Source organism: Pelodiscus sinensis, chromosome 3 (assembly GCF_052426305.1).
Source record: "Pelodiscus sinensis isolate ZL-2025 chromosome 3, ASM5242630v1, whole genome shotgun sequence".
Classification (NCBI taxonomy): domain Eukaryota; kingdom Metazoa; phylum Chordata; order Testudines; family Trionychidae; genus Pelodiscus; species Pelodiscus sinensis.
Window position 1 is genome coordinate 168,654,130 of NC_143054.1, and position 27,064 is coordinate 168,681,193.

The 27,064-nt window shown below is 39.1% G+C and overlaps 1 protein-coding gene across 2 annotated transcripts in view; it reads right to left on the reverse strand.

The window, feature by feature from the left end:
- The window catches only part of CAMKMT (calmodulin-lysine N-methyltransferase), a 361,289-nt gene that overhangs the window by 330,911 nt on the left and 3,314 nt on the right, over positions 1 to 27,064 (reverse strand). For both annotated transcript variants that reach the window (XM_006125469.5, XM_006125470.5), the window contains exons 2-3: positions 21,637 to 21,809; positions 10,690 to 10,754 (exon numbers count right to left, since the gene is read on the reverse strand). In XM_006125469.5, coding sequence (XP_006125531.3) covers positions 10,690 to 10,754; positions 21,637 to 21,809 — 238 coding nt within the window. The remainder of the gene's footprint in view (positions 1 to 10,689; positions 10,755 to 21,636; positions 21,810 to 27,064) is intronic.

A 27,064-nucleotide genomic window follows, 5' to 3' on the forward strand; every position in this document is an offset into this window, starting at 1 on the left:
TATTTCGAGGAAAAACCCTTCTCTCGCAATAACCCTTACTCAAAAAATGAGGTTTAAGTTTTTGCCTCAAAATAACACCGTTTTTTCCTCTCACAATAGCTCTATTGAGAGGATTATCCGGCCCTCTGATTACTACCCCATGCTACTCATCCATGTGGGCACTAATGATACTGCAAGGTGTGAGACTAAGCGGATCAAGAGTGACTACAGGGCTCTGGGGGTACGGGTGAAGGAGTTTGGAGTGCAGGTGGTATTTTGTTCTATCCTTCCTGTCGAAGGTAGGGGCCCACGCAGAGACAGGTGCATCCTGGAGGTGAATGGCAAGCTGCGAAGATGGTGTCACCAGGAGGGCTTTGGCTTCCTCGAACATGGGATGCAATCCCAAGAAAGACTGCTAAGCAGGGATGGTGTTCACCTTTCGAGGAGGGGGAAGACCCTGTTTGGACACAGAATGGCTAACCTAGTGAAGAGGGCTTTAAATTAGGTTCGACGGGGACAGGTGAGCAAAGCCCACAGGTAAGTGGAGAACACGGAGACCTGGGAGATGGGTCAGAAATGGGAGGGAGCGTGGGCTACAATGGCAGAGAGAAAGGAGGGTCAGGGCAAAACTGGGAGCCAAGGCCAAATCAGGATCTTAGATGCCTATATACAAATGCGAGGAGTATGGGAAATAAGCACGAAGACTGGAAGTGCTAATAAATAAGTACAATTATGACATTGTTGGCATCACAGAAACTTGGTGGGATAATACACATGATTGGAATGTTTGTATAGAAAGGTACAGCTTGCTCAGGAACGATAGACAGGGAAAAAAGAGAGGAGGTGTTGCCTTATACATTTAAAATGAATATACTTGGAGTGAGGTGGAGATGGACATAGGAGACAGAAGTGTTGAGAGTCTCTGGGTTAGGCTAAAAGGCATCAAAAACAAAGGTGATGTCATACTAGGAGTCTACTACAGGCCACCTACCCAGGTGGTAGAAGTAGATAAGGATTTTTTTTAAAACAACTAACAAAATCATCCAAAGCCCAAGATTTGGTGCTGATGGGGGACTTCAACTATCCAGATATATGTTGGGAAAATAACACAGCAGAAGCTCAGACTATCCAATAAGTTCTTGGACTGCATTGGAGACAACTTTTTATTTCAGAAGGTTGAAAAAGCTACCGGGGGGAAGCTGTTCTAGATTTGATCCTTACAAATAGGGAGGAACTGGTTGAGAATTTGAAAGTGGAAGGCAGCTTGGGTGAAAGTGATCATGAAATCACAGAGTTCACAATTCTAAGGAAGAGTAGAAGGGAGAACAGCAAAATAGAGAATGGATTTCAGGAAAGCGGATTTTGGTAAGCTCAGAGAGACGATAGGTAAGGTCCCATGGGAATCGAGACTGAGGGGAAAAACAACTGAGGAGAGTTGGCAGTTTTTCAAAGGGACATTGTTAAGGGCCCAAAAGCAAGCTATTCTGCTGCATTGGAAAGATAGAAAATATGGCAAAAGACCACCTTGGCTTAACCACGAGATCTTGCATGATCTAAAAATAAAAAAAGGAGTCATATAAAAAGTGGAAAGTAGGACAAATTTCAAAGGATGAATATAGGCAAACACAGGAATGCAGGTGCAATATTAGAAAGGAAAAGGCACAGAATGAGCTCAAAGTAGCTACGGGAATAAAGGGAAACAAGAAGACTTTTTATAAATGCATTAGAAGTAAGAGGAAGACCAAGGAGAGGTTAGGCCCACTGGTCAGTGAGGAGGGAGAAGCAGTAACAGGAAACTTGGAAATGGCAGAGATGCTCAATGACTTCTTTCTTTCGGTCTTTACCGAGAAGTCTGTAGAAATGCCTAACATAGTGAATGCTAGTGGGAAGGGGGTAGGTATAGAAGGTAAAATTTAAAAAGAACAAGTTAAAAATCACCTAGAAAAGTTAGATGCCTGCAAGTCACCAGGGCCTGATGAAATGCATCCTAGAATACTCAAGGAGCTGATAGAGGAGGTATCGGAGCCTCTAGCTATCATATTTGGAAAATCATGGGAGACAGGAGAGATTCCATAGGACTGGAAAAGGGCAAATATAGAGCCCATTCATAAAAAGGGAAATAAGAACAACCCAGGAAACTACAGAACAGTTAGTTTAACTTGTGTGCTAGGGAAGATAATGGAGCAAGTAATTAAGGAAATCATCTGTAAACACTTGGAAAGTGGCAAGGTGATAGGGAACAGCCAGCATGGATTTGTAAAGAACAAATCATGTCAAACCAATCGGATAGCTTTCTTTAATAGGATAATGAGTCTTGTGGATAAGGGAGAAGCGGTGGATGTGGTATACTTGGACTTTCGTAAGGCGTTTGATATGGTCTCACATGATATTCTTATCAATAAACTAGGTAAATACAACTTAGATGGGGATACTATAAGGTGGGTGCATAACTGGCTGGACAACTGTACTCAGAGAGTAATTATTAATGGTTCACAATCCTGCTGGAAAGGCATAACAAGTGGAGTTCCTCAGGGGTCTGTTTTGGGACCGGCTCTGTTCAATATCTTCATCAACGATTTAGATATTGGCATAGAAAGTACGCTTGTTAAGTTTGCAGATGATACCAAGCTGGCAGGGGTTGCAACTGCTCTGGAGGATAGGGCCATAATTCAAAATGACCTGGACAAATTGGAAAAATGGTCTGAGGTAAATAGGATGAAGTTTAATAAGGACAAATGCAAAGTGCTCCACTTAGGAAGGAACAATCAGTTTCACACATACAGAATGGGAAGCGACTGTCTGGGAAGGAGTACAGCAGAAAGGGATCTAGGGGTCATAGTGGACCACAAGCTGAATATGAGTCAGCAGTGTGATGCTGTTGCAAAAAAAGCAAACATGATTCTGGGATGCATTAACAGGTGTGTTGTGAGCAAGACACGAGAAGTCATTCTTCTGCTCTACTCTGCGCTGGTTAGGCCTCAATTGGAGTACTGTGTTCAGTTCTGGACACCGCATTTCAAGAGAGATGTGGAGAAATTGGAGAGGGTCCAGAGAAGAGCAACAAGAATGATTAAGGGTCTAGAGAACATGACCTATGAGGGAAGGCTGAAGGAACTGGATTTGTTTAGTTTAGAAAAGAGAAGATTGAGGGGGGACATGATAGCAGTTTTCAGATATCTAAAAGGATGTCATAAGGAGGAGGGAGAAAACTTGTTCATCTTGGCTTTGGGGATAGAACAAGAAGCAATGGGCTTAAACTGCAGCAAGGGAGGTTTAGGTTGGACATTAGGAAAAAGTTCCTAACTGTCAGGGTAGTCAAAAACTGGAATAAATTGCCCAGGGAGGTTGTGGAATCTCCATCTGTGGAGATATTTAAGAGTAGATTAGATAACTGTCTATCAGGGATGGTCTAGACAGTATTTGGTCCTGCCATGAAAGCAAGGGACTGGACTCAAAGACCTCTCGAGGTCCCTTCCAGTCCTAGTATTCTATGATTCTGTTATTCTAAGTGTGCATCTACCCTGCACCATTATTTCGGGATAACTAGTGTTATTTCAAAATAATGCAAGCATCTACACTGCCATTCTGTTATTTCTAAATAAATTTGAAATAATGGACGGCTTATTCCAAAATCTGTAAACCTCATTCTATGGAGAATAATGCCTATTCAGAAAAACTATTTCAAAATAGGGCATGTGTTGATGCTTCACTTCTGCTATTTCGAAACAGCCCCTTACCAGGACCATTCTAAGTTATTTATTCCTCCCCAGTGCCTCCTGGGGCTCTAAATCGAGATAGCATGTCTAGATTAGGGAAACATGCCTCTGACTAATTTTAAAGCTTCCCTGCAGTGTAGACATGCTATTTCAAAAGAAGCTATTTTAGAATAACGATTCCAGAATAGCTTATTTTGAAATAAGTGTGCAGTGTAGACGTACCCCAAGGTGCTACAGGACTAGACTTTTTTTTTTTTAAAAGTTACAGACTAACACTGCGGTCCCTCTGAGATTTTTAACATACAGAAGAGACAATCACCAGACAGGTGGAAAGGACTGGCTGGAGACACCCCTCCCTCCATTCAGAACTGCACTAGCCCAGAGTCTCCACCCCACAAAATGCCCTTGAGGGGACCCTGAAGCCCCTCCAAGATACATGAGAGACCATTCCCCTTTATCAGGAAGAGAGGGGAAAGTGCACAATCTGCTGTATTCCTTACCTTCTGGGGAGCAAAGAGGGCAGATAAGCTGTGCACTTTGGTCTTGGTCCCTGACAGGGATAAGGAAGAGAAAGAGCAAATACCCCTGGTACAAAGCTCGGGGATGGGGGCTTTGGCTCCCCAGCTCTTGCCTCTAGACAGACACACATAGTTCCCTTCCCAGAGCCCATCATCACTCACTAACCCTGACTCCTTCACCCCCCCATACTCCCAGTCCCCTGCCATGAACCCTCTTTAAGGACCTGAGCAATGCCGACTAAATGTGACAGTGTTTAATAATTTTGTTTCACAGCTTCCCACACACTGCAGTTTGTTTAGGTTTGTAGCAAGCAATGTGGGAGATCTAGAATTGTTGATAATTTAATATTTTAGTTCCTTCAGTTGATTAGGTTTACTTATACAGTCATACATACATACATAAAATCTAGGGATGTCTACTTTAGGATATAGTCATGTAAAAATTATGGGACCAGGTTGCCTGCTTCTATTGGAGGAGGCCAAACAAAGAAAAGACTCCAAATATTCTCCTTGCAAATTTTTCACCCCCAAATTATTCTGATATTGAGGCTGGTCTCTTTATGGAATGAGCACGGTGTCTACTATCCAAAGCCTGCGGATACCACTCCGTGCTATGAGTAGAGCAGCACTAGACCACTCTATTAGGGCATCACCTGTTGGCCACAACTCACAAAGCTTCCTTTAAAGCAGCAGTTACAATAAAATTAATAAAACCTGGGGATGTATCACCTACTTAACAGAAGCTGCATTGTAGTCCTATGTCCTCTATCTCAGACTACTCCTAACTATTAACAGCCCTTCTCCTGCCTATGCTCTGACAGAGGAAGATAAGTGTAGGGATGCCAGGTGTCCGGTATTCAACCGGACAGTCCGGTTTTGGGCCCTCTGTCCAGTAAAAAAATTCAGAAGATACCGGACATGGGCAACGCCTGGTATTTTCTGGTTTTCCAGCTGGGTGCCCGATGGAAGCCTGGCAGGGGTGAGTGGAGTGGCTAGGAGTCGGGGCGTGATTGGCGTTGGGAGCCTCTGGTTGCATCTGACGTAGGAGTGACGCCTTGGGGAGGAGGAGAGGCCCTGTCCGTGCTCCTGAGCGCTGTTGAAGCATGTTGTGGAGCGGTAGCTGGACTCGCTCGTGCTTCACCGGCACCGTGCGCGGGACAAGCAGCGCCCTGGGATCTGCATGTGCCCGGGTCAGTCCTGCTCCCCGCCAGCCTATTCTCTCCCCTCTCTCTACCCCCCAACCAGCCCCACTCCCCCTGACCAGCCCTGCTTCCTGCCGGCCGGTTCTCCTCTGGGGAGCTCCGCTCTCTCCGACCCTCCTCCCCCTGCCAGCCCTGCTTCCCGTCTGCTAAAAAGTTATTTTTAATTCTGTTTTTCAGAATCTTACCTGTATCAGGTAATACTTTTAGAAGCAATCACATGTATTCTTTAACACCAGTTTACTCATATTTTATATAATACTGCCAGCTAGTGGCCCATCTTATAATGAGTTAATGTTTACAGGGAGTTGTAACAACAGATAATATGTACTTCCATCTGTTCTGACATTCTAGTCTTAGGCTATGTCTACACTACCAGGTTATTTCAAAATAAATTATTTCAAAATAACTCCCAAAATAACTATTTTGAAATAAGCTTATTCTTCTTCACAAGCAGGAGTTGTTATTTTGAAATAACAAGCCCATTATTTCGAAACAACAGGCTCGGTAGTATGGATGCTCACCTAGTTATTTTGAAATAAAGAGAGTTTTTTTTTTAATTAACTCCCCAGTGTAGACATGCTCTTAGTGATGTCCAGTGATGTCACTGGATTATTTAAAGAACTATAGGCAAAAATAGTGAAGTACAGGTACTAAACAACCAAATAAAACACTAACAAGAAAAGGTCTTTTAAAGGAGTTTGTGTTAATAAAGGAAGCTGGGAATTTTACTGGAAAAAACTAAGAAATAAGATATGAAAATCAGACTTATTTGATACCAAAATATTATGGTTGAGATAACATGTGAGGAGCAAGCACATATACTTATGATATTTTTATAAAACACTAAACACCAGTATTTAATAAAAGCATATATTAAATGTATAAACATTCTATGGTAACTAAAGCACTGGTTCTATATATAACAGAGATATATGGTTAGCAAAATTAAAATTTAAATGCTTTATATTTTTATCTAGTAATGTAGACAAAACCCCTACAGCAAGGTATATATGTACACAAAATGCAGCACCTCCCGTGAACTTATGTGTGTGTATAGTGTGCCTCTAATGAAACACTGGAGTCCACACCTGGGAACCCTGTTAAGCTGGAGAGTGTATTACTACATATGGCACCATTGCTGTATCTGTCAGTACACACTGCTGGAGGCAGCTGGAGCTCTGAGCCACAATGTTACCTCTGTGCCTTTTTAATCATGTCAGTAGAATCATAGAACACTAGAACTGGAAAGGACCTCAAGAGGTCATCGAATCCAGTCCCCTGCCCTCATGGCAGGATTTTACAGTTTATTAATTTACCTAGAGTAAACACACCGTTCACCTCAAACACAACACTGAATTGATTTAGAGTAAATAAAACAGTCTTATTAATAAACAATGTAGGTTAAGTGACACCAAATTGAAGGAATAAAAATAGATATGGGTTCAAACAAATAAAATGAAAACATGCATATAAAAGACTAGAACTTAATCTTGGACAAAAACTGTACCTTGCTAGATTGAGGGTAAGAAAAACACTCTCGTTTTCAGCTTTTACTGACCATCCTACTCAGGATCCATCACAGAGATCAAACTACTTGGCTCCCTTGTTTCTAAGGGAAAGGATAAAGATGGAGTTTTTCCTCTGCTCCTCATATCCCAGGAGGGATTGTTTTTGTCTTAGAATGCAGGAAGGCCTCCTGGAGATCGAACCTCCTGTGCCTCGGCAGGGTGCAGGAGCCATGTTAATATTCTGTTTCTTCCAGTCCAGGATCATAATATGCCTGCTGGTTGAGCTCAATAGCTAGGTTTACTGCTAATATGTAAATTGAAGTAAACCCACATTCCTTTGTCTAAGACAGATCTGTTTATCATATTTACCTACGCCTGGCTGTCTGGAATTAACATCACAGAGAAGGTATCCATAATTTCACATATAACATTAACACACATTTTACAATTATATTAATAAGCAGTGTGTTATTTAAAAAACTAATAGCACCTCACAGGGCATATTTTGAACAAATATAATTACAATAGTGTGTAGGATATAAATACAGGATGCCTATGGTCACACTGTCACTGACCAGTTTCATTACAGTTGCTTAACAGAAGTAATTTAATGCCTTGACTGTCACTTAGGGGAAAACTGTTCTTTGAACAGGGGAGTTCTTTTAAAACAGACACTGGTTTATAGGGAAAAAGAAGGTCAAACCTAACACTAGAAAAATCAAAATAGAAGACATCGCAAAAATAATAATCTAACTTCAAAATGTTTACGCAAATGCTCTGTTTCCCCGAAACATAATTTTAAAACTGCTGTACAAAAGCCACAGTTGTCGATTTTACTGTAAAATAATGTTAAAAAAGACAATGCAGGAGGACTAACTGCCCACAGAATAAGGATATTTTACAAGGATAAATGGGATGAGCTAATTATCTAAATGCCTTTCAGCCTGACATTGATCTCAAGCAAAATAATGAAACTGCTGTTAGAGGACTTTATTAATAAAGAATTAAAGGAGGAGAATATAAGCAAATGCCAACTAAAATGGATTATGGAAAATAGATCTTACCAAACTAGCTTTTTAAAATAAAATTACAAGTTTGATTGATAATGAGAACACTAATATTTTTCTCAGTAATCTGAAAGAAAACAAAATCATCACTGATAAAGTTTACAGATTACACGGAGATTGAGGGAAATGATAAATAATGCAGAGGCCAATCACTGATACAGAGTGATGTGGATTGCTTTGGTAAGCTAGTTATAAGCAACAACAGGTATTTTAATACAGACAAATGTGAAGTTACAAATCCACAAACAGACTGAAGGACATATATACAAAATGTGGGAATCTATCCTTGGAAGCAGCAACTCTGAAAAACTATTTGTCAGACATGGTGGATAATCAGCTGAATATGAACTCCCAATGTGATTCTGTGGCCAAAAAGATTAATGAGATCCTTGGATGTATAAACAGTAGGACAACAGAGGTTATAATACCTCTGTATCTGGCACTGGTGCAAGTGCTACTGGAATTCTGTGTCCAGTTTCCGGCATCCTCAATTCAAGAAGGATGTTGATAAACTGGAAAGAGTTCAAAGTAAAGCCACAAGAATGATTAAAGGATTAGAAAATATACCTTATAAGTGTAAAACTGGAGGAAATGTATTTAGCTTATCCAAGAGAAGTTTATGGGTTGGCTTGATCACAGTCTACAAGTATCCACATGGGGAACAGAAATTTGATAATAGAAGTCTCTTATTCACCAGCCAATAGCTCTAAGTTAATACTAGTCAAATTCAGATATAAATTAAGGTGCAAATTTTTAACAGTGCAAGTAACTGACCATTTGAACACCTTACTAAGGGCTGTGGTGGATTCTCCATCATTGGGAACTTTTAAAAGCAAGACTGGATGTTTTTCTAAAAGATACACTCTAGTTTGAACATGAAGCAATTCAGGAAATCCAAGGGCCTGTGATAAATAGAAGGTAGAACTAGGTAATCATAATCTATGAATCTGTGATAATTTTTTAAAAATGTGATCTATCTTTTAAACAAGAATTTTTAGTACAGGTTGAACTTCTCTAATCCAGCACCCTTAGGACATGGACAGTGCCAAATCAGAGAATTTGCCAAACCATAGGAGGTCAATATTGTCTAGCAGCGTTACTAACACTTCCACTGCTTGCTGGGTTCCATGAAGACATGTACAAGTAAATTAGAGCTAAATAACAGCCCAGAACACTGAAAGCCAGGACTAGTGGCTGTGAACAAACTTTATACAACGGCTATACCCATGATAAGTAGAAATCCAGCTAACTAAAATCATGCCAGACCACAGATGTTGCCGGACCAGAGTGTGCCAGACTAGAGAGGTTCAACCTGTGACACCCCATTTTTTGCCCCTCAAAAATTCCAAGGCATGTGCCTAAATCCACATATTATCCCATTCCTTTCAATTGTCTTAGTTTTCCAGCAACTTGGTGACTCACATTTCCCCTAACATCAGCCTTTATTGCAAAATTTGGATTTTCTCCCGTAGCCTTGATATTTTTTTGGGGGCTCCCTGTAGATTTCATTTCTCTCTTAAAACCTGTGAACTAGTTCACGTACCTGGCATTACTTCAAAAACACATTTTCTAAGTATTTTTGGCCTGTGCATAAGAAATTCTGCAGTGTTCAAAAAAGAAGACGGCTACCAAGCCAAGACTGGATGGCACAGAACGTTAGTCTCAAACGGCTATCCATACTTTAGATTTATTATCCTTCGAAGTCAAAAGGTCACTTTAATATATTGATATTATTCTGTTCTTCTGTTGTCAACATTTACTGAAATATAACTTTAAGTTAAGGAGAAAAACAGGAGTTTTGAGGTGTGAAAGCTATATTTGAGAAAAAATAGTCTCATGTTATAGTTTGGAGCAGAATAAAAAATGAGCTTCTCTCTTGACTTCATGATCTTTAGAGACCCCCAAATTTATTTTGTAAGCCTGTCAATCAAAAAAAGCAAACAAACAAACCTGAAATAGAACGTGAGTGTGAAGGATCAAGCACCTAATACATGCAGACAATTTTTACTATGGTGATGCTTTCAAAACACATAGAAATATTTCTACTCCCTTCTCTCCCCATTTGCATTTTTGTTTCCAACATAATACAGATTTTCTCAATACCATTGTTTTAAAAAATAGACTATTTTATTCATTCAATATTTGCAAATCAATCCTCATACAAATATCTAACACTGTCAAAACAGACTGTAACACCAACCCTTAGTTACTCCACCAAACTCAGAGTAGGTCAAACCAAGGTCTACTCAATTGCTTCCCTCTCTGATATTATGAAGTGTTTCCTCAAAGAAATGGAGTACAAATGGCTTTACAACTTGAAAGAAAAATGCTTTAAATTATCTGCTTCTATGGCTAACTCATAGACAAGAGACTTCCATTCATTCTAAATTGTAAGCTGTTGACAGTAATATGTCCTAACACTTGTTGTAGCCCCAAAATAAAATTTGTAGTCAAGATAAAACAAAAATCAGAAATTTGCATTGATCAGACCTGTCTGTTTTTACAAATTCTAATCTATAAAATGGCAGAAAATATACATTTATCAATTGTAAAGTTTTGTATCCTCCCATCACAGTAATATCAGTGTTTCCAGGTAAGACAGATTAGTATAGAACAGTCATATTGTAATGCTTTATATTAACAAAAATCAAGATTCTACCCTTACAACATTGTATGTATAGAATAAATTAATAACTTACAGACATTTCCTGTGTTGTCAAAACTTGTAAGAACATCTTCGATATTTAAAAGTCCATTGTTACATCTAGAAAACAACAAAAGTATCCTTCAGTGCCTCTCTCACATAGTAAATTGACCATACATGTTTTTATCTCAATTCTTTTTGCTATACCTTTCATAACTATTCCATAAATACACAGTTTATCCACTAGGTGGAGGATAATGAGAAGTTTTAAAAGGTTATATTCTCAAAACTGATGTATTTTTAAAAACAAGCAAATTTTGCTTAGATCCAACACAGTATAAATTGTATGAGAAAATAGGGCAAACATAATTCAAACAAGGTTTTGAATTATGTTTAATATTTATGTATATTTTTAACTTAATGTGTTTACTCACTTATGTTATTAAGAACAAGGCAAGCAGGACTCAACTGACTAAGGAGTTGTTTTACTTTCACATTGTTTGAATTTGATTAAAATAAATTAAGTTACACTGGTATGAAACAGAAGTACCATTAGATTAAATCGTACAGATCAAGATAATAATGTCATTTACTTAAAACTTTAGAATCCAGTTTAACAAAACATTAAGAACCATAAAAAGAACCAACTTAGAAGTTCAGGAATAAATTATGCTTAAAATGGTTATTGTATTGAATGATACAGTTTTCAAATCTGGATTCACACAAAAAGTCAGAATTTGAGTGCCTACAAGAGGCTTATAAAATACTGTGCCCATCTACCAGCTCAAAATATCTGCAGAGATACAACCAGGAATCTTAAGCACCAAAAATACATACACTTGCTGCTTGTGTTAAAAGAGCATCTCCCTTAGCTGTCAATAGCAGCAGACTCTTATTCTACGTGGACTAGTCACTAGAAACCAGGTGACACCTTGATTAAGTGTTTCAATATACAATACACCTTTTTCAAAACTTTCGGTAGACATATGCCATTTCAATCCTTACAAATTGGAGACACACGCAAAAGAAACATTAGTTGATAAGAGGGGCTGCTCCACAGAGCCGCATCGGGGACAGCTCCTGGATCCAGTGCGAGCCACGACTGAACAATCCTGGCTCACGCCAACTCCGAATCACTGCAGCTCTGCATTTTACTACATTTAAAAATGCAGAGGCACAGTGGTTCTGGACTGGCATGATTCAGGACTGTTCAGTCTCAGGTTGCCATGGATAGCAGCCTCCCCTAGTCCTCCCCCTCTCTGCTGCCTCTTATAGAGGCAGCAGGGGAGGAGGCAGGCAGCACCACAGAGACAGTGCTGCGGGGGAACTAGCTTTTAAGCTGGCTCCCCCCAAGTACCAGCTCCTGTTTCTCCTGCCCCTTGCTGCCTCTCGTACAGAGGCAGCGGAGGGGGAGGGGGGCAAATAGTCGAGTACTTGACTTGACTACCAGATAAGCTTAGCCTTGACTATTCGCTTACATCCCTAATCCTTGCTCTGCTCTTCTGATTGAAGCTCATCCTTAACTCACTGAACAGTTTCAATCCATTCCATTCTCTCTCTCTCTCTTGCACACACGCTTCCTCCTGTGTGTCTCCATTTTCATTTGAAAAGGACATTTTTATGTTTGAGAGTTGGGTGCAGTCAGCAGATTCAGGAAAAACTGAATTTTTCATCAAGTGGAACTAAATATTTGTAAATGACTCATAATAAATCTAAACCCTTCAGACAAATCAAATCAGGAGTCACTATACATAACCATGATCTCAACAAAAATCACAATGTCTGATTACAACTCCATTAAATATCCTAAGGGCAATTCATCAAAGCAATGAATTCCTGTACAAACACATTATACAAACAAAATGTATGGATATGCATATCCATATATCTGTTTAGCTTATGTAACCTGTTGAAACTTGACATTTAACCATTTAAAATTATTTTAATATCTATTTTTGTTTATGGATGTGCATATTTTTGTGATAATCTAAAGTTCTATATGTGCAAAAGATTTAAGCTGCTAAACATTTATTCTGTTGGAATAAGAACAAGTAATATTAATGCTGAAATCTTTGAATTTCTCCCATTTCTTTCAAGTGGTCCAACATATTATGTATAGATGTTCCAAAGCTTCCTATATCAGTTTGCAAGCATGAATCTACTGCATTACTGAAAGACTAGAAAGGCCTCTCTTGTATAGAGAGAAATATCATTTTTTCTTTATTACTGTAGAGCATAATTTTGAATGGTTAAATGTCAAGGTTCAACAGGTCACATGGCTAAACAGATACCCTTAGAAATGTAAATTTGGCCCAAAGGAATACAGTTGAAAGGAACATAAAAAGTTGTAAGTATCATGTATGACAAAAAAAAAATATGAAAATGAAAAAGGAACTTAAAGAATAAGCAGCCATGTACATAAAAATAAATTATTTAAGCACATCCAGAAGCAGAAAGCCTAAATGAGAATGTGTGGATCAACTAATGGGAATAAAGACATTAAGAAGAAATAACTTCTTTGCATCAGTCTTCACATAGACTTTTGAGGAGATACTTCCCATAGATCTGTACTTTTCATGTTATAAAGATGAAATACTGTCAGAGTGAAATTTCAAAGAGGTAGTTCTGGAACAAAGCTAGTTAATTAAAAAGATATAAAACACCAGGATCAGATGGTATTTATCCAAGAGGATTTAAGAACAAATAAGCTGAATTATTATAAAACCTCAACAAAGCCCATATTCAGGTTTGAGTAAGCACCCCAACATGCATCTTGAGAAAAATATCAGACTACACTGAGCTAGGCAGCAGAAAATTGAACCACAGGATATCTGCCCAGAGTGCTGTATGGTTATTTTGAAAAAGCACAGAGTTATGTGGGACATTATGATTAACAAGAGAAGTACCTCAAGAAAGCATAGCAAAGTGGTGAGGACACACTTCAATTTGATATAATTAAGTGTAATCAGAGTGAACAAACTGATTTAACATGCATCTGTACATACATGGTTAGTCCTGAGTACTGTACTCAGTATGCACTTAAAATCACAGAAAGAAGGGGATAAATCAATATTTTGTTAACTTATTCCTGACATAACTAGAAATATTTATAATTATTGACTATGGACATAACATTGGATACTTAAAATGCAACTATTGTACAAAAGGAGGGGGGGGGGGGAATCTAAAAAATATTGAAGAATGAAAAGCATCTTCCCTCTATAGCACTTAGAAAACTCAACTGCCGAACTTTTTTTAAATGCATTTTAATTAGTTAACAAACAAGAGCATGTAGACAAAAGACGTTCATTGATAGAAAAGGACAAGAAAAAAGATTATCAGTACTCAACATACATTTTTACTTAGTTTAATCAGTAAAAACATATATATATATATATACACATATACACACATATAGTTATCTTACAGCTATACTAAACATAAAGCACCAGGAAGATAAATCTACTGCCAAGTATTTTCACACAACATTCAAGAGGAAAAAAAACAATTCATAAGCAAATAATTGACATATGAACCTAGAGTTCTGGAAGTAACAGAAAGGACGAGTAGCAAAGGGTGAAGAATTACTTCATGTGTAGTTTGCTTAATTAGCACAGGATTAGCTATAAATTGCTAAATATCAGGATCAACTGACAAAGAGGACTGATAAATCTCAGAAAGATTATCACTTTACTGCTCGGTATCACACAAAACAATTGGCTTCTTCATTAAATCAGAAAAAAACCTCTCTCCTCAATTTGAATCACAATTTATCATGGTAAAGAAATGAAACAATGTTTTCTTGTTCATGTATTCTTTTTTCAAATGTAGGTTGAATCTCTCTAGCCTAGCACTCTTGGGGCTTGATGAGTGCCGAACCAGGGAATTTGCTGGACTATGGGAGGTAAATATTGTCCAGCAGCATTACTAATACTTCCACTGCTTACTGAGCTCTTAGAAAATATTTGGGGTATATCAGAGCTAAATTAACAGCATGGAAAACAGAGCCAGGACTTATGAGATTGCAGGAAACTCAGCCACACCTACGATAAGTGAACATCCAGCTAAGTAAAATCATGCTGGAACACAGATGTTGCCATATCGGAGAGTGCCAGACTGGAGAGGTTCAACCTGTATATAAATCTTAGAGTACAATGGAGCAGTCTCAGCTGGATACCTGAATTAGGTACCTTTCCCAAATCAGTAAAACTTGCTTTCCTTTGGATGAAATTTACCTCAGAAGGTTGACCTGTACAAGGATCCCATCATTAGTTAAGCCACATATTGCCTCTCACTGAGTAGTAGCAGGATGGGAAGAAGTCATCCTTTATAAATTCGTCATATCATATCCCTCAGGTTTATACCCTTTCCCTTTATATCTACATCCTTAAAACTTCTAATAGGAATTCAAAACCTCTCAATAGGAATTTCAGAACCCATTCTTAAGGCAATTTTCAGTAAGTCCTTTGAAAAGGGACAAATGTCAAGCCCCTCAATTCTGGACATACTATTTTCTACAAATTCACACACAGAAAGTGCACACAAGAGACACTTTTGCAGGGGATGAGATTGCTGTAAATTATAGGTGACATGCTTCTCCTCACCATCAGACAAAACCAAACTAGGATCTTTGGCTTGTATTGTCCTCAAGAAATCTATTATATTTTACAAATGGCACTTAACATTCTTTCTAGAGAGTCAGCCTTTGCTGTGAATAGTTTATATTGTTTTTTCTAGTTTTGAATTTTAATATTTAGAGCAAAAAGAAATAATTCTGCCAGAATATTTTTTCTCTATTTGCTTAAAATGAGCCAGAAATGTAACAGTAAACACACAGATTGTAAAAGTGAAAAGTCACTATCATTAAATTTAATAAAAATACTTCTCCTGTTTGAAAAATAGGTATCATACCACATGAGAAAATAATACATTCAGAGCCTCTTACTGCCAGAATTATTCAATGTAAAAATAAAATTTAAGAATAAATTTCTCTTTCCACAAGAATAAGTCAAATTGGAAACATGGTATTATACAGTACACTTATGATATGTTTTGTAAAATATCAGCAAAAACCACTATTTACACTATATTAAAAAAATCCACCAGTAAAGCTATTGAAGTTGAATACTCAACAAGAAAAGGAAAAGCTGCTAAAAACTAGCAACCAGATAAAGATCCAACTCTGAAAAGAAAAAGTTTTCAACTTCACTTGAAAGGACTACTTCCCTTGACAGCTCACTAGCTCCTATAATAGCTGCAAGAGGAGGTAGTACAAACCCCTGAAGTCCTAGTCAGGGGCAGATTTTATCTAGAAGGCCAGAGAGCATCCATGATGAAAATATTTCTTCTTTCATATCTAGTGTGCTAGAAAACTTCACCTTTTCCGTCCTGAAGAGTATTAAACTACAGTGATGCATATATTTGTCAACCACAGACTGGGTTGCTGTTAACTCACTGTATTTGAAACTGGATGTGAAATTGTCTGGAAATACTGCATTGTGCAGAGTTCACCTGACCACCTTCACCATGGGGTAGGCTTCCATAAGTACACTCTCCTATATTTTGGTCCCCAATTCAATGCTTCAAAGCCATTAACTAACCAGTTCCCAGATACACCCAAGAAAATCTTCAGTTATAAAAATGCCAAGACAATTACACTCTTCTAGAACAGCCCAGATCACAAAACCCAGAATGAAATGTGTGAAAGCCAGAGACATGGCATTCATGTGAAAGGATCCAGCTGTAGAACTAACCTCCAGCAGAGGTTAGACTAAACAGCTACGTCTACATTGGCCCCTTTTTCGAAAGGGGCATGCTAATTTTAAACTTCAGAATAGGGAAATCCGTGGGGGATTTAAATATCCCCCGCGGGATTTAAATAAAGATGTCCGCCGCTTTTTTCCGGCTTGTAGATAAGCCGGAAAAAAGCGTCTAGACTGGCCCGATCCTCCGGAATAAAGCCCTATTCCAGAGGATCTCTTATTCCTCCTTTGAAGTAGGATTTCCCTATTCTGAAGTTTAAAATTAGCATGCCCCTTTCGAAAAAGGGGCCAGTGTAGACGTAGCCCACCAGAATGTGAGATTTCCACTATAATCAGAATATTAGCAACCATTTACCTTACCTCTACATCCTACTTACCTTACCTCTACGTCCCACATCAGTCTCCGGCACCCCCCTCAAATATCCTATTCTATTACCACATGTTCTTTCCTGTAGCCAGGAAAGGAAGAAGAGTTGAATATCTATGATCAATGATTAATTTGGGAGGCAGATACTAAAAGGGATAGATTCCAGGACAAAACCACAAAGACAGACAGGAAGGGTAGATGCACAGGAATGGGCCTGAAGTAGCAATCATGCATGCCAACAGAACAGTATCAAAAGAAAAAAAAAAAGAAAAGAAAAAAGCACACCTCCCACATACATTAACATCACACACATCTTTACACTGAGAATAAACATGAGTAATTTCAATGCAGAGGATAATTCTTTTAAAAACTTACATGCCTGAAAAGTGGCTTACTACTATAATGTAATTTTTATTACAATATAATAATTTATTTAAAAGTAACTCTGAAAGGAAAACTGTCAGGCACCACATTCAATTAAGAATTCAACCAGAGCAGCACAAGTATTTGAGACACAGTGTGTAACAGGAACCCAGCCTTTGAAACATAGCCATTTAAAGCTTTTAGGAACAATTTTTTGCTATGAAAAGAAAAGCAACTGGGGCGCGGGGGTGGCAAAAGGGGAAATGCAAAGCAGTAGCACATGGCAGGAGATAATTCAACTACAACTGATCATGGCTGGACAGAATAGGATAACTTGGGCAATGTTCTTATACTTCACTACCCAGGTAGACACTGTGGGTTATTATACATAGCATTTTCAACATCATGATGTATGATATTTGGATACAATTTGCATAGTGCAGAATGCCATGATATAGGAACAATTTCATCTTGATAGTCCTGAGAAGTCTGTGTTTCAAAGTGTCAAGGCTTTTCCATTATCTAGCCACCTAGAATCATTTTATATTTTGTGTTCAACCTTCCAAATGTTTGCTGGATCAAGTCCTAACATCCCTGGGGGAGGGTGGGAGACAGTGAACCTAGGCAAACCACTATAAGAAGATAGGAAGCTGTAGGACAGCAGTTCCCAACCAGAGATCTGTGAACCCCTGGTGGTCTGCGAGGGTACTGCAGGAGATCTAAGGAAAGTTTGAAAATAAGGCTCAGGCGGTGGGCCCAATCCTTATTTTTCTTTTCTTTTTTTCCCCTACCCGGAGGGGCTGTCCATGAATTTTTAATAGATTTAAAAGGGGTCCATATACTCACAAAGGTTGGGAACCACTGCTGTAGAATGACAGAGGCACTCAGGATAATCTAAAAAGAAGGTTAACGAGCTCCAGAAATATCTACATTCAGCTCTTCCATCACAATCAAGGATACTGGGAGCTCAAGGTGGTAAAGGGAGAGGAAGACTTCAGAAGATTGGCTAGAAAACTGTGGGACTCCCAGGGAGGGAACACTGCCCCTCTTAGAATATAATGTAAGAAAAGGGAATTGGAAAGAGAGAAACGTTCCTTGGGGGAGAAGATATGGAAACAAGAGCTAGAAGACCTTGAATGAAAGGGGAAGAAAAGAGAGAGAGAGAAGATGATACTCTATGGCAGCTGACAAGTTACTATGATGCAGCTGTGCTGAGCCTTTAGCAGCCCCTTGTTGATAGCTCTTCTGCAACCTGCAGGCAATCACTAACCTGTAATCAGCTCTGTACCCTGAGGCTACCTGACTGCTGAAAATCCAGAGTGCAGTATTGTGCTCTATGCACACAAAGTGAATATGGTTTATATATCATGTCAAAGTTGTATTCTGTGACAGAAAAGTGCCACCATGGAGGAAGGAGGAAGTTTCAACTAAGCCAGGTGTTTGGATGCTGCTGGAGGATTCTACTTTTCTCTGCTTTTCTGTCCTTCCCTTTTGAAGGGCCTAAGCTACAATTTACCAAAATGTGTATGACACCCTGCAGCAGAAAGGGGGCCTAGTGACCTTTATACATCCAACTTATTAGAGCTATCAAGTGAAATGTTTCCCATATTGACAACAACAGAAGACCCTCCCACCTCCATGCTAATTGTCAAGTAGCAGTGACAATTCTCAGGAGAAGAGCAAACAAGGATCATATAGAAAAGTTATTGATGCTCTGCTCTCCCAAACTGAGCAGCTCATCTCAGTTTTGTCCTGGGAGAAAAACAATTTGTACAGTTATTACTTAAGCTCCTATTAGAAGTTTGGAAGATCACTTCAATCTGTACATAAATAGATTCTCTGAAGGTACCACTCTAAATAAAATAGTCTCTGAGGCACTCAAGTACAACAACTCCACCTAGGTCATAGCATATCTGAATATACAATGTGATCCATTTTGATAACCCTTGAACTGATATAGCTTGGCCTTTAGACTTTTTGCTGAAAGACACAAACAACCTTGTGAACTTCTAAAGTATTTAGTTCTGTCAAGATAATACTGACAACCCTTTTAACATACAGGATGTGTAATGGACTTTCCCAGGAAGTTCCTAAGGCTTGGGGGAAAATATGTACATGAAAATCCAAGATGACTTTATTCAAAACTTCAAATGGGGTCACAACAGTACATTATACTTATGAAAAGTAGCATACACAGGTTCTGTATCAAAGCCAGAGTCCTGCAACTCTCCTGGCTGATATTATTGCTACGAGAAAAACTTCAGTAAAAAGTGCAATAAAGACATCGCAAGCCAGCACTAATGGCCTGTGTATATTACATTGAAAAGAACTGGCTGTTGTAACTACTTAAACCAGTGAAGAGAGAAAAATTAGGAAAGATTATACACTAATAATACCACTACCTAGCTCTGATGTAGCATTTTTCATCAGTTGATATAAAAAAAAATTTAAAAATGTGGTTTCCCATTGGCTTTCCACCCCATACTTTATCCACCTTTCTCTTAGTGTTTCATAGATGTGGACATTGAAGCTGAGAGAGGAGAATGACTTATTCGAAGTCTGTCAGAAAGCCAGTGGCAGAGTCAGGAACAGAACCCAAGTTTACTGAATCACAGTCCCGTGATCTATTCACTGCCTGATTCAAGATCTGTAATGCCCAATTTTGGTATGTGAATGACTAGTCGACTATCTGATAAGCAAATGCTTATTGGACAGTCAACAGGCTAGTTAACTAGTCGCTCTCCTCCCCTACCCCCCACTGCTGCCTCTATCAGAAAGAGGCAGCAAGGGGGCAGGGAAGAGGAGTGGATAGTTCAAAGTGGCAGCACGATATGGAGCCTGGGGCAAGAGCCTGAGGCTAGGCTCCCCACGGCATTCCAAAGTGGCAGCGCTGCATGGAGCTCGGGGTCAGCAGGGGAGTCCACTTCAAAGATGAAGGTGCCTTACTGACTAATTGAATAGTCAATGCAAAATGCATCGACTATTAAATTTCAATAAATTGACTAATTGAATATCCCTAGCCTGATTCTCAGAGTGAGTACATCCCTCCTCTCCCGCAATGTTCAGCTGCTCTAAAATAATCTGTGGCCAGGTAATCATCACATGATCCCTCTCCTGTCATCCATTTCCAGACAAACAGACTAGGGACGCGATTCCTACCCATCATGGCACTGCCAAGTAGCAAAGCACGCAATTCTCACTGTGGAGCTGTATTAGTTTGTTTGTTCTTTTAATAAAAATGTTTTTCAAATAGAAGGGAGGCAACACCACTTATCAATGACATTTCTACTAAACTGTTGGATGGATTTACATTTCGATCACGGAAAAAAAATTCTCTCACACATACATTTCTTGAAATAATAAATGAGTTATTCAGGGCAAATTGGTTCAGTCTAAAGGCAAAACAACTGGCTCATCAAACTTGTTTGTGTAGATCTTAGTTCCCAAGATGGACTTCAATTTAAAGGTCCACGTCAAACAGACATTTATAATTTGAATAAATCTAGCTCTCCAGAATATTCTCCAGGAATCTAGCTCTCCTCTGTACAACCGAACACAAAATCCTAAATTCTCAGCAGGTCTAATTAGGGGTTTAGAACAAGCATCGTGTCAGTTACTGTTTCACTGATGCCTGCTGAAGTGAGTACAAGTTACAGGGGATACTTCAAAGTATAGAAGATCAAACAAGAAGAGGAAAGGAGGATAAAGCAGGGAAGTGGGAGGGGAGAAAGGAGAAATATATACATGGAAAAGTTTATTGCTTTGGTAACTCATTATAATAAATGTGAGACTTAGGAACTTGCTAACAGCTCCTGCAGGGTTGGTTGGTTTGTTTACAGATTCCTCATGTCAGAGAGGATCTGCTGGCAATTCCACAAACTCTCAGTGCAGAAACTGGAAACTTTTACCTGCCTTATATTTTTTCCAAAAGCTTCCAAACAAGTATTAGAAATAAAACTAAATACAAGTTACTGTAACTACAAACAAAATCCAATTTAAAATAAATTTATTTGTAGAAAATGCCAGCTCATTAAATGATTTCACTGAGATTTAAAAATTCAAGTGATTTGCTCAGTTTTCTTTTACTTTTATCAGTTCTGGATTACATAATGGAGAACTTAACAGGCAAATTAAACATATTCTTAGATTTGCTTTCTACTGTGCTCAATCACCTTTATTTTACAGATGCTTTCTAGTTCTGACAACTCAATGGAAACTGACCAAATGAAAACTGGAGAAGCTGCTTAATACAATGATCAACTACAATTAAGCACTGACATAGTTTACTTGTAAAGTACTCTCTAGATCCATGGTGTCCAACCAATAGCCACTGGTGTCTACTGCGATAGTGAACAAGCCACACCAGCCAACTAGCCACATGTGGCTAGCATACTGGAAACCATGGCTCTAGATACACAAAAATACTGGTAAACTAAACCCTGAGTTTCAGATTTGATTCCTATACAAGAATTGAAAATTACTTAAATCTTAACATTGGAATGACAGTTACCTTAAAGAAACACTATACTCAGGATAAAAGACACTTGTGTATTGAACCCAAGCCCCAGTTTCCTCTTCTGTAATCCTTTTGCAGTCTTCCGCTGAAAAGAGATTGAATGATGCAAACCTTCTTATAGACACTTGTTGAAGACGCTCTCCCTCCAAGGGTTTTTTTTTCAGAACCTTTGAAATTAAGAACAAAGTATTAAAGATTAAGTATACAACTCACAACAAATTGTCCAATTGAGGTCTCATATCACTGGAAGTAAGACAGGAATCAGCGGAAATAGCTAAGCAGCAAACAGTATAATCAGCCTTAAAATGTAAAGTAAAATCAAGGCAGCAGCATTGCAGTCTGGTTCTTCAGCTCTGAAGAGGCTGTAATAATGGCAGCGTGCAATGTACATTATGTTTTGATATTTTTAAAGGAAACTTATCCTGGGATCTGAGAATCAAATTGGATTCTTTCCTTTTCCCGCATCATAACCATTACTAAATCCTTTATGGACCAAAATTCTGCCCTCAGTGACTTCTATGCAATACATGGCTTTCAAAAGGTTTCCACAGTTATAACTGAGGCTACGTCTACACTACAGGCTTCTTGTGCAAGAAGCTTTTTGTAGAAGAGATCTTCCACAAAATCTTCTTGTGCAAGAGCACGTCCATACTGCAAAAGCACATTGGAAAAGTGATATGCTTTTGCGCAACAAAGAGTCCAGATTGCATGGACGCTCTCTCACAAGAAAACTCTGATTGCCATTAACAGAATGGCAACCAGGGCACCTGTGCTCCTTTCGATAGGCTGCTTTTGCACACAAAAAAAACCTGTTTCCCGTCCATACACATCATTTTGCACAAGAGCTCTTGCACAAAAAGGAGTCATTCCTCGTAGAAACAGGAATATCTATACCGCAGAAACTCCTCCGTTCTGTCAATTTACTGGACATTTTCTTGCACAAAAACGTGCTTGAGGTGTGGACACGCCGCAAGTTTGGTACAAAAACAGCTGTTTTTGCACAAAAACTCTGAAGTCTAGACATAGCCCGATTGTCCCTATAAATGAAATGTAATAAACAAATGGGTAAGGAGCAAAAAGAGAGATAAGAAAAAGTATTTTAAATTTACCAAAGTAAACAGATATGGCTCTGAATACTCAACAGATCTATTATTTGGTTGTGATGAGATGCCATTTTTTTATTCTGAATTTTCAGACTAGCACTGCAAAGTAAAATGATAGCATGAACCTTAACTAACTCAGTAATGTTCTTCAGATGGCTATAATGAAATCCTTACAGATGTGCCTGCTCCAACACAAAGGGAGTGTGATGGATAGGAAAAGTGCTGGCCCACACTGAGTGACTAAAGAGTTAGCCTCAGGTAGTTAGTAAGGGTATTGGCAGGGGGCCATATGAAAAATATGGACCAGCAATTTTCCATTGATGTATTGTACCTTAAACTGGTTTGCAATATTATAAACTGCAGCAAAGACAGATTGCTAGCATTTTTACAATAGCATTGTCTAATAGTGCCTTACCAACTAATGGCCTCAGCAACATGTGCAGTTCAGCTTCTACCACTTATAATGACACAGATTAGAAGTTCATCAGCAAATTACAGAACCCAGTTTTTCAAGTGCAGATGTGCCTGCTCCAACACAAAGGGAGTGTGATGGATAGGAAGAGTGCTGGCCAACACACAGTGACTAAAGGGCTAGCCACAGGTAACTAGCAAGGGTGTTGGCAGGGGGCCAGAAGAACCAATGAGGATACAGTGCTGAAATTGGAATTGTATAAGATATCTTGCCTGATTTCTTTGGGTGGAGAAGTTAAGCCAGGAGTTGAGAGAGACAGAATGATTTAAACCCAGGCAGGACAACCAGGCCTCCAAGGAATTCCGGGCATGGAAGTGGACTGAACCAGGAAGGGATTGTGAATAAATAAAGGGAAACGTGTATGTAGTTGCAATTAAGGTATTTATATTTTTGTGGTTTGGTTTAAACTTCTCTGCATGAATCCATGCCTCCTCTCCCGTATTTACTATCTAAGAGTTGTTCCCAGAGATTTTCTCTATGTTTTAATTTGTTTTATTAGTTGCTCTGTAACACCTAGCAATCAATTATGTTTGCTTATCAAGTATACCTTTTGTTTTATTAATAAAAATTACTTTTTAAGATGGTTTGATTCTTGTGTACTGGAGGGTGGGTGGGTGGGGGTATGTATATTTCCCTGCCTAAAACTGGACAGTCAGCTACCAGAGACTGCAGCTTGTTTCTCTCTTTTCCTTTTTCAAGCTTTTGAGGCAAAAGAGTTCTGGGTACACCTGAGGAAGGAATTCAAGTGTTCCCTCCTGCGTTTTTTTGGGTGAAATCACTTGATGGAGGCAGCTTTTTGTGGGGTTTTTTTTCCACAGAGCCATTGCATCTGTGACTCTGGGGAGCTTTTATGTAAGCAGAGCCTATAGAGGTTTACATATTTAAGGTATTTAAGGTCTTTGCTGGCCACCGCTTTCTTCACTCGGAATGCCAGAGTGAGGAACAGCTCTGACAGGGAGTGTTACTGTCTCATTTATGAAATCCTTAGAATTAAAAACACAATTTTTGCTTTACAAGAATAAATACCTTCACATAAGGTAACAATATGTAATACTGATTTTTTCTCAAAGAACAGCTTACCAGGTAAAGAAAACTGTCAAGATTGATTTTCAGAAAAGTCTAGATTTTATGGAAAAGCAAAAGCAAACTATTACTAACAGAACAAGAAAACTGCATGAAAACATTGCTCTGTTCTCCATTCTTTTGTCTACAGAGAAATATTTTCTCTAATCATTCCATAAAATATATTGTCTAAAATAGCTGACCACTCCTTATTGAAGACTTTTTTAAACTATAATATGTGTTTCCTTATCAAACTGGGACTAAAATCAAATTCAGATCTACAAATCAAAAACATAATGGATTTTTTTAAGAATCTGAAAGTAATTAAAGAAAACGTAGACCAGTGGTCCCCAACCTTTTGAGGTTGTCGGGTGCCAGGGGGCGTGGCCGTTCGCCCGCCAGGCCCCAGGGGGTGGGGACACTTGCGCGCCCTGGGGGCGCCCCCCCCATAGCCGCATGCCCGGGGGGGGGTCCCCCCATAGCCACGCGCCCGGGGCCCCCCCATAGCCACGCGCCTGGGGCCGCCGCTCCCCCCCCACAAGCGCCGCGCGCCCGGGGCTTCCCCCCCTCCCTCTCCGCAAGCGCCGCGCACCCGGGGCCGGCGCTTCCCCCCCGCAAGCGCCGCGCGCCCGGGGCCGGCGCTTCCCCCCCCCGTCCCCCCCGCAAGCGCCGCGCGCCCAGGGCCGACGCTCTCCGCAAGCGCCACGCCATGTGCCCGGGGCCAGGCCAGCCCTGAGCACCTGGCGGGCGCATGCAAATGCCCCCGCGGGTGCCATGGCGCCCGTGGGCACCGTGTTGGGGACCACGGATGTAGACTAAAAGGAGAACATATGGTATTGTTATATTTCACCCATGTATTTTTCAAAAGAATCTGGGTTTCTTTTTTAAGTCACTTCCTGGAAGCATCAAAATTGTGTTATAGGTCACAAAGATATATTACTTCTATTGTATATCTGTAGACAAAAAACACAGGTAACACATCTATCTAGAACTATTTATGATAACATTTTGAAAAAGCTGAAAGACATTCCTCTCTGTTTTCATGATGCCCTCCACATGAACTTCAAGGCTTACTTACTTACCATATAATGCCATTCTAAATGAATACCCCCCAGCGAATAATATAACTAGCACACTATAAAGCAAAGCAAATGGGAAGTGGTCACTAAGGAAACTGACAAATACAAGAAAGAAAAAAAGTTGATCCAGAGCTATAATCTACACCGTTTGATTACTCCACTGTAGAAAGTGGATAAATGCTTAAAATTTGGCTGGAAACAGTTTAAATAATATAGCTTTTAAAAAAAAATCGTTTCCATTGACCCCCTGGAAAAAAGGCTATGTTAATATATCTCATTTATGTCAAACAAAAAAAATGTTTCTAGATGCATATATAATAAAAAGAAATACTTACAAAATAAATCATGAAATTACCCTAATCCAAACATATGAGTAAACAAAAAAAAATGTACTTAAGGGTCAACTTTAAAAGAAAATTCAGACTTCTGAGAATACGTGCCTATTATGGTTATAAATAACATTAGAATAACTAGCAAGAGATAAGAGAAAATAATTTTTGGTATGCTTATTTTGTGGGTTTGACATTTTGTTCATAGCTAGTTTTCTGTTTCTCTACATCATCAGTAAGTAATTTTCCCCTTTTTGTCTGTGTGGCTTTACACTATGGCTTTTGCCGGAAGAGGCAATGCAAATGAAGCGCTGATTAACATATTGTCACACTCATTTGCATAATCTATTCCAAGACGTTTTTGCACAAAAACAAGCAGTGTGGATGTTTCCTTTTTGCTCAAAAACCCGTTTTTGTGCAAGATCCTATAAGGAAACATCTACACTGCTTGTTTTTGTGCAAAAACCTCTTGCACAAAAATGGCTTGGACTAGATTATGCAAATGAAGCAGAATATGCTAATCAGCACTTAATTTGCATTGCTTCTTCCAGCAAAAGCCATACTGTAGACCAGCGATTCCCAACCTTTTCCAGATGGGGACCCATTTTGACAATTCAGGAAGACTGAAGACAATTCAAAAATGAAGAGAGGAGGGAGGGCAGAGCCACTAGGAGAGACACTTGACAACGCTTTTGAAATGTAACGGCAACCCATATTTGGGTCCCAACCTATAGGTTGGGAAACCCTGCTGTAGACAAAGCTTTTGAGGCTTTCACACAAGAACAGCAGAAAGAAAAACATTTTATAAAATACAAAATTATCGTAAAATCCACAAAAATTGGCAAGGGGCCTTAAAGACAGGTGTAGTACTTAAAACTAGTTTTAACTTTTTTTAAATCACTGATTTCAAGTTAATACTGCCCTCTAACTCCTAGAGAGACAAAGGTGGGTGAGCCAATATCTTTTATTGGACTAACTTCAAGCAGATATTGATCTAGTAATATATATTTAACTCTCCCACCTTGTCTCTCTAAAATCCTGAGTCTCATCCAGCTACCACTGGCCTTAGCACCTTTCTCAGTCTACCTTGCCTTAAAAAGCCCCAGAGAACACATAAAATCAAAAGATTCTTCTCAAGCAGGGTGATAGGGGAAATGAGTCTCTCTACATGACCTAGCTCCTCTAGAGATAGTCAATTTTTTCCATTAATAACATGGTTTCACTGAAAAGGAAAGATGATGAATAAGGGGAGGAACCAAAATTCAAAACTTTAAAAAAAAAAAAAAAATCTTGGACATTTTTCAGAGTGGAAAATGTTCTATATTAACCACAGCAAAATTTAAATAACTTGGACATTTTAATTATTTTTGCTAAATT